The 14,992-nt window shown below is 56.8% G+C and overlaps 5 protein-coding genes across 5 annotated transcripts; 4 read left to right on the top strand and 1 right to left on the bottom strand.

Moving 5' to 3' along the window:
* The first annotated feature begins 3,061 nt into the window (after positions 1–3,061).
* On the top strand, positions 3,062–5,344 carry BGZ61DRAFT_426560 (L-Aspartase-like protein). Its single transcript, XM_046243681.1, has 3 exons — positions 3,062–3,670; positions 3,877–4,900; positions 4,968–5,344. Exons 1-3 carry the CDS (start codon positions 3,286–3,288, stop codon positions 5,155–5,157), a joined length of 1,599 nt encoding a protein of 532 aa, XP_046100374.1. The 5' UTR covers positions 3,062–3,285; the 3' UTR covers positions 5,158–5,344.
* Positions 5,345–6,142: 798 nt separating this feature from the next.
* On the top strand, positions 6,143–8,175 carry BGZ61DRAFT_360600 (ABC1 family-domain-containing protein; the record flags this gene model as incomplete). Its single annotated transcript, XM_046241190.1, has 2 exons — positions 6,143–6,909; positions 6,963–8,175. 2 exons carry the CDS (start codon positions 6,143–6,145, stop codon positions 8,173–8,175), a joined length of 1,980 nt encoding a protein of 659 aa, XP_046100375.1.
* A 1,369-nt stretch (positions 8,176–9,544) lies between these two features.
* On the top strand, positions 9,545–9,860 carry BGZ61DRAFT_457547 (uncharacterized protein). Its single transcript, XM_046246662.1, has one exon. It carries the CDS (start codon positions 9,577–9,579, stop codon positions 9,847–9,849), a length of 273 nt encoding a protein of 90 aa, XP_046100376.1. The 5' UTR covers positions 9,545–9,576; the 3' UTR covers positions 9,850–9,860.
* Positions 9,861–11,007: 1,147 nt separating this feature from the next.
* BGZ61DRAFT_552473 (uncharacterized protein) lies at positions 11,008–11,927 on the bottom strand (the record flags this gene model as incomplete). The annotated part of the gene is made up of 3 exons (XM_046255531.1): positions 11,008–11,254; positions 11,491–11,822; positions 11,877–11,927. The coding sequence occupies 3 exons, from the start codon at positions 11,925–11,927 to the stop codon at positions 11,008–11,010; spliced, it is 630 nt and encodes a 209-aa protein (XP_046100377.1).
* Positions 11,928–12,878: 951 nt separating this feature from the next.
* On the top strand, positions 12,879–14,525 carry BGZ61DRAFT_360102 (uncharacterized protein; the record flags this gene model as incomplete). Its single annotated transcript, XM_046241136.1, has 2 exons — positions 12,879–13,330; positions 13,427–14,525. The coding sequence occupies 2 exons, from the start codon at positions 12,879–12,881 to the stop codon at positions 14,523–14,525; spliced, it is 1,551 nt and encodes a 516-aa protein (XP_046100378.1).
* Between the last annotated feature and the right edge of the window lie 467 nt (positions 14,526–14,992).

Here is a 14,992-nt window from a genome sequence, read left to right on the forward strand (position 1 = left end):
TTTTGGGGGGTGCTGGGGGCGCTGGGGGGCGCTGCTAGGCCAGGGACGGATGGTGGCACTACAAGAGTGTGGGCGCACGAAAGTGGGAATCGTGGATTCGTGGGTGACTGGGTGCCCACTGTCCGCTGTTGTGGCCCCGGACAGGGCTACCAGGCCCGCCCTGAAGCGGAGAATGCCCGCAGTCCAGCCTGGAACGCTGGCGACACAGCGCCTGAGCAACCTCTGCCGGGTGTCGTCTCCACTGAACCAGGCACCTCGAGACTGGGAATGGGCGCCTCTTCAAACTCAGGGCTCCATGGGTTCCATGGGCTGCTGCGCAACACAGCTCCGCCAGAGAACTCTGTCGGTGGACTGTGCTGTCGTGTACTATGTACTATGTACGGGATGGATGCGTCTGCGTCTGCGTCTGCGTGCGCTTTAGCAAAATCCCTCCCTCCCTTCTCAACCAAGAACGCTCCTATCGCTTCCTGGTCACCACGGACGCATCTCACGCCAGAAGCTCCATTCAGGCACCTTATCCAACGCCCGCGACGAGGGGCCAGTGACGTCCCCCAGTGCCCATGTGGGTCTCTACAGGGCTGGTCCCTGTCTGAGAACTGGCCTGCTATGGAAGGTAAAGCGGAACGATGGCCAACGCCAGCTCTAGACCAGGGCCCGCAAACGATAATGCCAGGTCCCAGAGCTCGCAGTTCTCGGCGACCACCAATCGCGCATGGCGTGGGCGTCATCCGTCGTACGAACAGGTTCTCTTGCGTCTTGGTCTACATGCTAACTTACGTCGCAACGTTTTCGTCTAATTCCCCCGTTGCTACTCTGCAGCAGCCGTCCAGGGATCGCAACCAGAAGCTCATCGACCCAGCATCGTGTGGGAAATCCAAATGACAGCACCCATCCACTGTCGTCTTCATCTCGACTATTGGTCTGTCCGAGACATCGACAGACAATACAGACAGCCAATGAACACACCACCCCGAATACAGTACGAAAAAAATAGCTCGGTTTAAAACAAAAGCTCGGGGGCCTCAGATACTCGCAGGGACGTGCCAGATGCTCTCCTCTCCAATCGCCATCATGTTCAGTCTAACGGAAATTGGCTCTCCCAGTTGGATGTCGCTTTGGGCCGCCAACACAGACGCGCACGCGCACGCGGCCAACAGACTAACAGACCCGACTTTATCACAAGCCCAGCCTGGCCTCGTCTAAAACCGTCATCATCATACTCCGTAATTACGGCATTTTACGAGGCTCGCCCGATTGTCGAGGCACCTAGAGCTCAGGCGAGCGAGTCTCCCCGCAAGCCAAGTCTCTAGTGGAGGCGTGTTTAACCTCAACCAACAACCAAGGCGGGCGATGCCACGGCGTAGTACAAATATACTTCCTATGCACCCGCAGCTGCATCTGCAGACCACATCATGGTGCATCTGCTCCTCAATACTCAAGTCGTTCCGGGACGGTTCACTGCCTCCCAGTCTTCTTCGGCCTTCGGTTTCGCTCTTGTCGGCCGAACCCAAGCGACCCAATCTGGTGGTGGAGCAAGGAACCCTACCAGGATCAAGTCCGGGATGTGCATCAATCTGTGACGGGCCGATGTTCCTAGGTGGGCGTCCTCCGCCAATGCCACGCACCACGCGCATTTGCTAGCGACTCGATTTACCGCCAGGTTGAGACAGGCATCTGCCGGCCTGGGCTTGCATGAAGATCCAAGAAAAAGCACGTTTGGGCTTCTAACGTGGCTGTGCCCTGTGGCGATCCTCAGTTTCATGTCTGTCGGTCTTGACGCCTGACAGCGAGACGAACCGAGTGCTAAGTAGATAGGCCACTAGGGTGCATGCATTTAATCATGGGATGGACGCTCCTCTATCTGGAAATGAGCACTGCAACCAACCCCTGGTATTTGACAGGCTCGATATTAACGCGTCGGATCATGTCGCTGCGCTGCCGGTTGGTACGGCGCAGCACAGCAAACTCGCGTGAAAGGTGACCCCCACTGGACGAACCACGAACCACAAAGGAATCACATCACGACACTGGTTCATTTGTGATTACTTCCACTTCCCGCGGTATGCAGAAGAATAGATACGGGGTACTTTGGATAATATATTAATAAGACGTCACCGTGTGCCGGTGTTACATTAAATATCGGCATACCCACCATCACGGTCAAGCTAAAATCCACCCACCAAGATACAGACTGGTGTACGCCTCGTTGTCTGGATTAACATAGACGATGAATGCCAACTTTAATTCAGATCCAGAATTAATAACCACCTCATTACGCTACTGGTCCTAACTCTGCCAATGTAGAATCCGATGCTATAATATCTACCTTGCAGCTCCAGCATTTCGGCAAGTTACATACCCAACCGCGCAGGCCAGATTGAAAGTTAGTGGGGCATGTTAATGTGCGTCAACACGGAAGCTTTTTGGTTCAAGCTTTCTTCAATATTGTCGCATAAAATCTCCCCAAAACCTCGTGTGGCTCAAACAAATACGGCTGTGAAACCCTAACTGCACACAGTCAACACACCCAGTGCGAGGAGATGGGGCTTATCGTCACAGTCCGTAGTTGCAGTCGTAATAATTATGGTTGCTATCGAAATAAACATTGCATGTCGTATTAAAAATGCCGGCTCTGCAGACACAAAATGCCGTAGTCGGTGTCGGGTGAGCTACTCCCAAGGAGTCGCCGAGGAACATGTTCCGTCCCGACTTCGGCGCCCGGATGAAGGCATTGCCGGGGCACGAGAATCCGAGAGCCGTCGAGATGGCAGCATTTGAAGTTTCAATTTGTGGCAAAGCTAGTTGGAGTTGCGGCGGTAGAGTTGAAGGGAATAAACCCTGTCATCATAGAACAATGCTCTCTTCCATTAATCGGCTTCACCGTGATTCCCGTGGCTCAGGTTCCTCGACGGTCGGGTTGGATCGGAGACACGCCCACTACCGGCGATGTCAACGTTGAACCCGCTCCGTTGCCCCGTCGGGAAGCCGAAAAATACCCGGAAGGCGCGGATACCTCGCTGGGTCTTTTTTTGCCCTGGCTGGCCGGTAGGGTGACGGGAGAGCGGTAGAGAGGGCTTTGCGCCGTTTTAAATAATTCGCAACGGCCCTGCAAAAGGAACAGGCCGATTGTTCCCTCGATTCCCTCCCGCCGACCTCTGTCCCCGACTAACTGAGCCAATTGGACATCCCCGGAATCCTCGTCCTCGTCCCCTTCGGTCCATTCCGATTTCGCCCTTCTCTCCGTGTTTTTTTGCGCGAAGCCACAATCCCGCAACTCAGCCCATCATGCTCCGATCCGTCGCGGGACGCGCTGCGACCTCGGGCCTTGTGAAGGCGGCGCTGCCTCGGGCGGCCACCAGAGCTTCGGCCCTCACATGCCAGGCGGCTTCCCCGCAGCAGCAGCTCCAGCTACGACTCCAAGCCTCCGGCGGCTTGCGACTTGCCAGAGCCATCCACAGCACTTCCTCCAGAATGTCCGCCACACGAACCGAGAGCGACGCCTTTGGCGAGGTCCAGGTCGCCGCCGACCGCTACTGGGGCGCCCAGACCGAGCGGTCCCTCGAGAACTTCAAGATCAACCAGCCGCAAGACCGCATGCCCCCGCCCATCGTCAAGGCTTTTGGTATCCTCAAGGGCGCCGCCGCCACGGTGAACATGCGATATGGCCTCGGTACGTACATGGTCGTCCCGCCCCCTTTGTTGCCGTCCTTGAACTTCTCTTGCTCTGTTGCAGTTGCGAACAGCGAGTTGACAGACCGGGAGTGGCTCCAGCCCGGCCCGGTCCACAAACATGAAGCCAGCGCAACTGCCTCACGATGCAATCAAGAAGTCTACGAAAATGAAATACATCAGAACTGACTCTCGAATCCAATGCAGACCCCAAGATTGGCGCTGCTATCCAGGAGGCTGCCAAGGAGGTCGCCGACGGCAAGCTCCTCGACCACTTCCCCCTCGTCGTGTGGCAGACTGGCTCCGGTACCCAGTCCAACATGAACGCCAACGAGGTTATCTCTAACCGCGCCATTGAGATCCTCGGCGGCACCATGGGCTCCAAGAAGCCCGTCCACCCCAACGACCACGTCAACCGCAGTGCCTCGTCCAACGACACCTTCCCCACCGTCATGCACATCGCTGCCGTCCTCGACATCGAGGGCGAGCTCCTCCCCTCGCTGCGCTCGCTCCGCACCGCCCTCCAGGCCAAGGTCGACGACTTCGAGGCCAAGAAGATCATCAAGATCGGCCGCACCCATCTCCAGGACGCCACCCCCCTCACCCTCGCCCAGGAGTTCTCCGGCTACGTCGCCCAGCTCGACTTCAGCATCAAGCGCGTTGAGAGCTCCCTGCCCGACCTACGCCTGCTCGCCCAGGGCGGCACCGCTGTCGGTACCGGTATTAACACCTTCGAGGGTTTCGCCGAGGCTATTGCCGAGGAGGTCACCAAGATGACCGGCACAGAGTTCAAGACTGCCCCCAACAAGTTCGAGGCGCTCGCCGCCCACGACGCCATCGTCCAGGCCCACGGCTCCCTTAACACCCTCGCTACCTCTCTTTCCAAGATCGCTCAGGATATCCGCTACCTTGGCAGTGGTCCCCGCTGCGGCCTCGGTGAGCTCAGCCTACCTGAGAACGAGCCCGGTTCCAGTATTATGCCTGGCAAGGTCAACCCCACCCAGTGTGAGGCCCTCACTATGGTCTGCGCCCAGGTTATGGGTAATAATGTCGCCACCACTATTGGCGGCATGAATGGCCAGTTCGAGCTTAACGTCTACAAGCCCCTCGTCATTCGCAACCTTCTCCACAGCTCCCGCCTGCTCACTGACGGCATGGCCTCATTTGAGAAGAACCTGGTTGTCGGCCTCCAGGCGAACGAGGATAAGATTGCCAGCATCATGAAGGAGTCGTAAGTACCCTTGGCCCTAAGACAAACTTATCATGACAGGTTCACATTTGCTAACAAGATTCTTTAGCCTCATGCTAGTCACCTGCCTCAACCCCAAGATCGGCTACGATATGGCTAGCAAGGTCGCCAAGAACGCTCACAAGAAGGGTCTGACACTCAAGGAGAGCGCCCTCGAGCTTGACGCTCTGACCGAGGAGGAGTTTGACACCCTCGTCAAGCCCGAGCTGATGGTCGGCCCCTCACCCTACAAGGGTTAACATGACCTGCTAAACCTAGACGGATGCGAGCTCTCGAGAGGGCCGGTCAGTCCTGTATCAATTAGTCTATAAAATGCCCCCTGCTAGATAACCGAGCCGAGCAAAGCAAACTCTATTTGGCTTGCTCGCGCGGTCTGGGAAAGCGAAACTAGATACCTACTCAAACAGTTTAAAAAGAACATTGATCAACTTCTTGTCCTTCACCTTCACTGTACGCGCGAAAAGGCTCTATTGAATTCGAAGTCTGGACGGGGAATCCATATTAAACATCACGGTAGTGGCTATTCGCATTGCTATCCGTGTCTTGCACAAGTGTGTGCATCTAATTATCATGACCTACCCTGGAGCACTACGATGACGCAAAGGATGATCACAGCTGGGCATGCATTGGTTTAGATGGTCTCCTCCAAGGTTATAGTACAGTATTAGACGACATATTGTGCATTGGTAAACCCACGGTTTCGGTGTCTCATCCACGACTGCACTGCTTACAACTCTTCGGTCTCTTATGTCATACTCCGCAACGACGAAACTCGATACGAGAATTAAGAGGCGATGAGAGACTACATCACAATCAGACAGGGATAAGCAAACACCGAGTACAATGACTCCCAAGCACAATGCTTCGAACACGCAAATTATTTCAACATTGGCACAAATCCCTCTTTAAAGTCATACTCCGGGTCTCGCGGATAGTTGGTTATCTCCGCCTACGGAGTCGGGGATCGGCGTGATTCTGGTCCGTAGCACCGCCCGAAATGGTCGCGTGCCGCAGTCAATTCTCCGACCGAGCCCGGCGATAAGGTGCTCCGGGCTTTTTTTTTCGTTATCGGACGTCATTGCCTCTCAAATCCCACCAGCTGCAGGACTCCTCTCCCTTCATACAATTCCTTATTTTTCTCGACTTGATTGAATTCCCTCGCAGCGAACCACCCCCATGACCCTCGATCGACGGCGACTCTCCTGCTCCTGACCGACGACAGCCATGTTGCGTCAAGGCTTGCTGGGCGCCTCCAGGGCGACCCGTGGCCCGGCGCTCCGTCTCCGACCCGCCTTCCCATCCGCTTCCCCGCGCCGCCATATGCAGTCCGGCGGTCCCTACAAACCGATGCGGCCCCCGTCGCCCGCCGAGCTCGGTGCTCCGAAGGCAGCCAAGCAATACCGGAGCGGTCGGCGGTGGGGTCGGCGACTGGTAACCATTTCCGTGGTGGGCGGCGTCGTCTACCTTGCTGATAGGCAGGTCTACGCCGGCGGCTTCATGCGGTCGCTGCGCACCTTTGGCACCGGCTTGTTTGTCGCCCTGGACTACAAGCTCAACTTCAGACCGGAGCCGCTCACGGGAGGCTCCGTCCAGGATCTCCACATGCGCAATGCCGAGCGGCTGTTCCACCTGCTGCGGGCCAATGGTGGCCTATACCTCAAGATCGGACAGGCCATTGCCATGCAAAGCGCTGTGCTGCCACCCGAGTTCCAAAAGATGTTTGGGCGCATGTTCGATGATGCGCCGCAGGACGACTGGAAGGACGTCGAGGCCGTAATCCGCGAGGACTTTGGTGGTAAGACGGTCGAAGAGGTGTTTGGTGTCAGCTTCACCGGCAAGGAGGGCATGGGATTGATGGAGAAGCAGGCTCGGGCGAGTGCAAGTGTGGCACAAGTCCATTGGGCGAGGTTACCAGACGGTCGAGAGGTGGCAGTCAAGATCCAGAAGCGGGAGATTCAGAAGCAGATCTCGTGGGATCTGTGGGCGTTCAAGTGAGTCGGACCTCTCCGTATCTATAACCCTTCAACACTGACACACGGGGCAGAACAGTGACATGGATCTACTCAAGATGGTTCGACCTACCGCTGTACACACTAGTACCCTTCATCACGGAGCGTCTAGAGCTGGAGACTGACTTCCTCAACGAGGCCAAGAACTCGGAGACGATGCGGGACCTCGTCAATGGCGAGAAGAGCCTCAAGGGACGCGTCTACATACCTACCGTGTATCCCGAGTTCACTACGAAACGAGTCTTGGTGACGGAGTGGATCGAGGGTGTGCGACTCTGGGATAAGAAGACAATGACCGGTAGGTGGTTCGGCGGCCACGGCAATGGCTCACCCGGTGCCGGAAGCCCCTTGCCCCCAATTGACATGGCCAAGGCCCGACGAGAGCTCCGGACGAGACCGTACCAAGAGAAGCTCAAGCCGGAGCGCCAGGAGTGGCGGGGTCGGCGCGGGCGCGGCGGCCTCGGCCTGTCGACCAACGAAGTCATGACGACCATGATCGATCTATTCTCGGCGCAGATCTTCAAGTGGGGAGTCGTCCACTGCGACCCCCACCCTGGCAACATCTTCATCCGGCGGTTACCGAACGGCCGCTCGGAGCTGGTGCTCATCGACCACGGCCTGTACGTGTACATGTCGCAGAAGTTCCGTCACGAGTACGGCACGTTCTGGAAGGCGCTCATGACGTTCGACAACAAGACCATCACACGGGTGACGGAGGAGTGGGGCATCAAGGCGGCGGACCTGTTCGCGAGCGCGACCCTAATGCGCCCGTACGAGGGCGGCGACTCGTCGACGCGGGACAGGTTCATGCAGGAGCTCGAGGGCGCGACGCCGGCGGAGCGACACTACGCGATGCAGCAGCGGATGAAGCAGGGGATCCGCGAGATCCTGACGGACGAGGAGAAGTGGCCCAAGGAGCTCATCTTCATCGGGCGCAACATGCGCATCGTCCAGGGCAACAACCAGTACTTGGGGTCGCCCGTGAACCGCATCAAGAAGATGGGCGAGTGGGCGAGCCGCAGCCTATTTGAGGACCCGAATGTGCCGTGGAGGTTGCGACTGCAGAACCGCTGGCGCCACGTCCTGTTCAAGGCGGTCATGACCGTGACGGACATTGCCTTTTACATCTTCAAGCTGCGGCAGTGGCTGGGCGTTGGCGGCGGCATGGAGGACGAGATGGAGAAGCGCATGAAGGATGTTGCGCAGGACTTTGGCATTGAGTTGCAGCACGAGGTGTTTGAGGGATGAGACGATATCCCACTCTCTGGCTTTGAGTGAAGCCGTCCAAAGGGAATTCTCTTTGAGTGTATAATATAGATCCAACCGCTCCACTACATGAAAAATGGGCCTTGTACAAGTTACATAGACGACGGGCTGGGTATTCTGACCTTGTTTGGCAATGGCGTCAGGAGCTGAGGGATAGAGCCGCATGAGCGATGGCAAACAACACCACACTGATCATGACCACTCAACCAATGTTCATGGCGTAACCGTGATACGACGAAGCTCCCACTGTGAGCGACAAGACATCTAAAACGGACTGCGTGGCACATGCTTGATGGAGCTGAAGTGAACCCTAGTCTTCACGTCGTGATTCTATTTCTGGCAGCGATCGTGTGGGTTTCACGAGGGAGGACAAATTTATGCTGCACCACCCTGAAACACGAGGGGGTGCGTACATTGTACAGACGGGACGGAGCATGTATTGTGTCAAGTAGAGTTGCACGAGATGGAAGCGCGCTGAAAGGGCGGGTAGGCCGGAGTTCGTATGAATACGGCCGAAACGGGGTTGTGAGGCCAAATCATGACGCAAGCATGGCAACAGGAAAAGCACAAATCAAGTAGGCAACTTGGCAATGGACACGCCTCATGCGATGAATGGAGGAGGGAATGATGCCGATCTTTGTGGGTTGGTCGTCGTTTCGTTTCACCTCCAGATCCAACATCCCGCCTCAGTGGCCACGGCAGGGTTCGCCTCAGTGCCGTTATGAGCCGCAGAGCCAACCAGGCGCTTCGCGTAGGGGCGGGACGAGAGAGACAGCGCCAAGCGGAAGCGGGGGGTTGATTAAGTTGAGTTATTGCTACTATGTAGGCTTCATGTCAAGGCAGTCAAGCGGGTCAAGGGCCGTCACGCCCGTGGCCCCGACGACCGTTTCACTCCAGCGGCGTCATTTGCAAGCGCGCGCGGATGAGATGGCCGTTGAAACGGGGATGAGCTATAACCGGGGCCGGGGAGGGCGGAGGAAGAGGATGATTGTCAACGGGTAACAGGGGAACCAACCTGCAATTTCAATTTCATCCGAGCCAGAGCAGTCAGTATCTTGGACTAATTAGTGGACAGGCCGAATTCCATAGGAGGAACTCGTAATGTCGCATGGGACAAGGTTGAGTTGAGTTCAATGAGTTGGCGATGCTCGCCCAGACAGCTTAGCGACGAAGTTGTGGCATGTACGTAGTGGACCTGTCGAGACATGTCGCGATCCAAGATCCAGCACAGCCAGACACGTGGTGAGTGGATGAGATGCATGTCGCGGTGGCTGAGATAGACAGTGGGAACGTTGGAGCGATTGTTAATTTGTTCCAGGACTTGGAAGCGCTGAAGCCGTTGAAAATAGGTACCTAGTCAGCTGCAGTGACAAGCCGCTAACAATGCAAAGGCAATATCAATGCGCGGAGTTGGCGTGGAGGGTGCTGGCGCTGGCGCTGGCGCTGATCCGACCAGGTCCAGGCTGTGAATCCATCCTGATCCATCATGAGCACCCAACTACAGCCGTGCAGCCCAGCCCAATTGCTGTGTGTTGCTGCGTGATGCTGCTGCACCGGCTGCGCGGTGGCGGGAGGGGGAGGGGACGAAATTGTCCGAGGGGCGAAGCTAGCGCACCAGGGCTCTGTCGACGCGCTGGAGTCCTGGACAGCCTCTAATAAGAATAAGCCAGGCCCTGGGATCCCCCGAAGCCTGCACTGCCGGCAGAAGAAACAAGAAATCGCCTGCATTAGTGAGAGCCAGGTCGTGATGGGCCATGTTTCTCAGGGCCTGCCTGCCAGGCTGGGCTGCCGGGCGTTCGGGTGCTTGCAGGAAACGAATGACACCTTGGTGGTGATGGTGCTCTGAGGATGGTACTACGTACTACGCAGTGAGGCGTTCCTAACTTAAGGTGCGTACTCCGTAGTAGCCCTGCAGTTCGAGCAACTGCCCTGCTGAGAAACAACTCCCAGAAACGACCTCAGCCATCGGTGTTCGTTGACGGCTTGACCGTCCGGTTCCGGATTAGCGGATTGGGCAACCATGTGTTGCGCTGCCCATTGTGGGATGTGGGAGTTGGAGCGGATGCTGTGGAGCTCGCAATACCGGTACCTGCAGAAGCGTGTCCCAGTTTGGTGGAGAGCATCGAGAGCTGGAGCCGAAGGGCTGAAAACTTGGATCGCCTGGAGGTCGATCGCTCTCTTACTACGTAGCACTCACTCACTGATGACAGGATAGCCCCATTCCACGGCATCTCCAAGCCAAGAGCCTCCGTATATAGCAGTGGTGGCCGGACTGGTGGACAATGGTAGTTCTTGTCGTACATAGTAGGGTCTCAAATTGGCTGGGGACTGAGCACCCCGGCCTAGTGCGTTTTGTCTCAGTCGACTTCTGCTGGATTTCTCTCCAGTTGCCCAAGACGTTGTTACGGCTCGGTTTCCGAATCTCGTTCCGACAAATTGAGACGGGAGGTTACAGTACCGGCTCTTATCGTCGTGAATTGAACCATGCAACTAACCGCTCAGCATAGCCCTCCCCAGCGCGTATATGGCGAGGAACAAAGAGCGCAAGAGCAGATGGCACATCCAGCTTCCAAGTCGCCATTTAAAGTTACCCTCCCATTTGCCCCTTTATTCCGTCTGGCTGGTGGAGTGGTGCATGCATGCAGAGGTGGAGACGGCTGTTGCACTAGGCGGTACGTACCTTTGTGACTTGGACCCTGCGCCGAACGGGGCCGTTTCCCACGCCCCCCTCCCCTCCCCTCCCCTAGCGCGGGACGCTGTTAGTGCGGCCGGCGCCGTCCAATGGCGCATCGCAACAAGTCCCAGGTCCCGTTTTCATCGAGCTCTCGTCTGCTCATCCGCCGCTGTAGAACCCGATCCCGCACCCCTGGGGCGCGCCCTATCCAGCTGGAGGCCGTGAGGATTGCGACGCTTGCACGTTGGCTGCGCGGGATTTGCATTGGGCTGCGTTTGGTACACGCTGGGCTTCGTCCGGCGGGACAGGCGAATAGGCGAAGTAACAGGACGGGTAGAGATGAGCGATGCTTTGTGGGCTTCGGGGTACTTTATTACAGCTACGCAACTACCTTAGGTACCTACCTAGGTTATCAGTTAATTACAGCCCAAACCGAGGCACTTGACCTTGTCAAACAAGGCACTAACACGCACCAGCACCAACCAACACCAGCACAGCACAAAAAAAAAAGCCCAAAACAACGTCGTGTTGTACTGTACCTGTAGCACCGCGTAGTATTATGAGAGCCTGTATCAACTATTGTCGACCCCTGGCTGGCTCGGGGGCTTTCTCGTCCCTCTCACCCCATGTCCACATTGCTCTCTGTTTCTTGGTCTCCCGGTCTCCCGGTCTCCCACTCTCTTTTCGCCCTCGTTGCCACACACGCGCCCTCTTCTGATTTAGTGCCTGCGCGTTCTCCCACACTGCCTCTGTGAGCCGTTACATCCCCCCCCTTCATCGTCTTTTTCCTACCACCACCACCACCTCCGCCAATACCCTTTGCTGGCTGGCCACCACTCTCTGCCCTCCTCCCCCTTGATTGACTGTCCGCTTCTCCTGTTCCCGTCTTGGTTACGGTACCTGTTCCCGTCACCCTTCCCCAAGCTCCAAGTTCCTGACGCTTGACGTTGGTGTCCTTGATTCACTATCCAAACCGCCTGACGGATTCATTCTTTCACCACCAACCAACCTTGGCTTTATTTTGAGTTCTCGCCTCCCCTTTCTGGCCAAGTCCCTGCATTGAATCCGTATCGCATCCCGTCTCTTTGCATTTCGCATCTGCAATTCAAGGATTCAAGGATTCAAGGATTCAAGCTGGGCGCCCGACTTCGAGTTCATTTGAGCTGTCCGTCGAAATCCAGCCAATCAACCCCCGAACCCACTGTACTTGGCTTCCCCTGCACGCAGCAAACGCGGCCGCTCTTCCTTGGTCCGACGCCCACGCATCAATCAATTTCCATCTCGTCTCCGTCTGGTGTCTCGACTCGCCCACAGGCTACACGTCGACGTCTCAAGCAGAGTCGCCCTAACAGCAAGGCCGTCCATCCTTCCCTCCTTGAGCCACTCAGCGCACCGAGCCGCAACTGCAACGCCCCTTTCATCAGTCGGCCGGCCTTTCTTTCCTGGGCCTCCCCACCTCGCTTTCGACACGCTCCGTCGCTCACTTCAGCACTACCACGACCACACGAACACCCTTTCCGCGCTCACTAACCGCTGCCACTCCTCTCCACAACCCGGCTGCGGCGCCAGTGCTCCTGAATCGTCGTGTCGAGACCCGTGGCTGATCTGAGCTTCTTGCCACAAGACGATCCGCACTTCCGCAGTTTGTGTTGCTCACTCACTCTTCGTCGCTGTTGCTGTTGCTGCCGCTGTTGCTGCCGCTGTTGCTGCCGCTGTTGCTGCCGCTTGTCACCCCATCGCTGTCCCGTCGCCTCATGGTCCTTGGCCCGTGAAACCACCCAACTGACTTATCGACCCGTCTTCGCCCATCTTTTGCGCTCCGCCGCGCTTGTTGCCTTCGCTCGTCCTTCTCCATTCGTTCTCGACTTGTTCTTGCCCCATCTGTCGACACCCCCCCGTCGGTCGTCCCCACCCTCTCCTCAATCTACCACCCATCCACCCGCCGCCCGCTTATGCCCTTGGGCGTCCCCCCCGTTGCGACTCTTTCCTTTCATGACACTTTTGTCAAAGAATGAGCGCCCAGCCTCGTCGCACCAGCTTCGGAATGTTGCTACGACGCAGTAAGAGCGGTGATTTGGGAAAGGGCGGCCGCAAGGCTCAGGCCCTTAGAGAGGCCGAACTTGAGCGCCAGCGCCTGGCCGCCGCCTCTCGCGTCCCTCCCAAGTTGCCCGAGTTCGCCAACAACACCGAGAAGTTGTCCAAGTCCTTTGGTGCCGACCTGCGCCCCGAATCGCCCGCCAGCGTCCGCCGATCCGCCGACTACAGCAAAATCCGCCCTTCCATCGAACAGCAGCGCAACTACGGCGCTGTCCCAGTCCCTCCCCTGCCCAACGGCGGCTTCGATCCCTATGCGAGGACCGAGAGCATGACGCACCGCGGGCGCTACAGTTATGCCAGTAGTGCCATCAGCACTGTCAACAGCCCTCGCCGAGTTCGCAGAAGAAAGGATCCCACCCCGTTGAAGTGAGTCTTCCAGCGCGACTGTCGCTCTTCTGATCATTCTGCGCATATCGTCGCGTGCTCGTCTCACATTGCTAATCAATTGTTCCCCATTTACAGCATCCTCATCATTGGCACTCGCAATGCAGGCAAGACATCTTTCCTTGAGTTCCTCAAGACTGCTCTCGCTCTCCCGGCCAAGAAGCGTGCCAAGAACCCCCAAGACGACTTCGTCCCGGAACGAGCTCCTTCTGGAAACTTCATCCCCCACTACCTCGAGACTGAGATCGATGGCGAGCGAGTTGGTCTGACCCTCTGGGATTCGGAAGGTCTGGAGAAGAACGTGGTCGACCTTCAGCTTAGGGAGATGTCGTCGTTCTTGGAGAGCAAGTTCGAAGAGACTTTCGCTGAAGAGATGAAGGTGGTGCGATCTCCCGGCGTACAAGACACCCATATCCATGCTACCTTCCTTGTTCTCGATCCCGCTCGTCTCGACCGCAATGTGGCGGCGGCTAGGAAACAGGTTGCCAATGGTCAAAATGGTCATCGCAACGACGACGTCGTTGCTCGCGTTCTGGGTAGCCTCGATGAGGACCTTGATCTGCAGGTCCTGCGTACCCTCCAAGGCAAGACCACCGTCATCCCCGTCATCGCCAAGGCCGATACCATCACTACGAAGCACATGAATGTCCTCAAGAAGAGCGTCTGGGATAGTCTCAAGAAGTCCGGCCTGGACCCCTTGGAGGCACTGGGTCTTGACGACGACGACTCCAGCGATAGAATCGCTGAAGAGGACGATGAGGATCAGGATGAAGACGAACCTGAATACAGCCGATCCGGCGCCGAAACTCCAGAGGGCCAAGACCTCCCCATCCAGGGTAGTCGTGAATCCCCCGCGGCGTCGCCCAATTCGAAGCGGCTGTCGACCAATTCCATCCGACGACACAAGGCTCAGGAGGAGGCCAAGGAGGAAGAGACGCCATTCTTGCCGCTCTCAATAATCAGCCCTGACCTGTACGAGCCTGATGTCGTCGGCCGGCAGTTCCCTTGGGGATTTGCTGACCCATACAATGAGGAGCACTGTGACTTCCAGCGTCTCAAGGAAGCTGTTTTCAGCGAATGGCGCGCCGAATTGCGCGAGGCCAGCAGAGAACAGTGGTATGAAGGATGGAGAACAAGCAGACTCAAGCAGAGGGACATCCCTTTCCGTCACCGATAGGCGGATGTAATGAAGGGAGGATGCCACCCATGCAGGGGTAGCAAACATATTCCTTTGTGTTGAGCATGCTTGCTTTTCTAGCCAGCCCTCTCACGCCCACTTGAATTCAACGGATACCCTCTACGACACGCGAAACCGCAGCATCGAATCGCGGTTTTATTTTCTTTACTCTCAACCAACTTTCATGTCCAACAGTTTCGGAAACTCTGCAGCATACCCCTTTGTCTTTGCCCTTTTTTTTAGTCACAGTCCAATTCTGATGCCCGCGACGAGGATCCGGGACGCTCCGGCGAAAGACCAAAGGTGCAGCAGGATCCACTTGTGTTTCTCGTAGCCGAGACCATAAGTGAGACACGCGAGCATCTGGGTCCCGAGACTATCCCACTTGGACCGGATATAGCACGTTTGCATCCTCGTCGGGGATCGCTTCATTCGGTTCGGCTCACGAATATTCCTTTTCGACACCC

Source organism: Ilyonectria robusta (assembly GCF_021365365.1).
Source record: "Ilyonectria robusta strain PMI_751 chromosome Unknown BGZ61scaffold_19, whole genome shotgun sequence".
In the NCBI taxonomy this organism is placed as follows: Eukaryota; Fungi; Ascomycota; class Sordariomycetes; order Hypocreales; family Nectriaceae; genus Ilyonectria; species Ilyonectria robusta.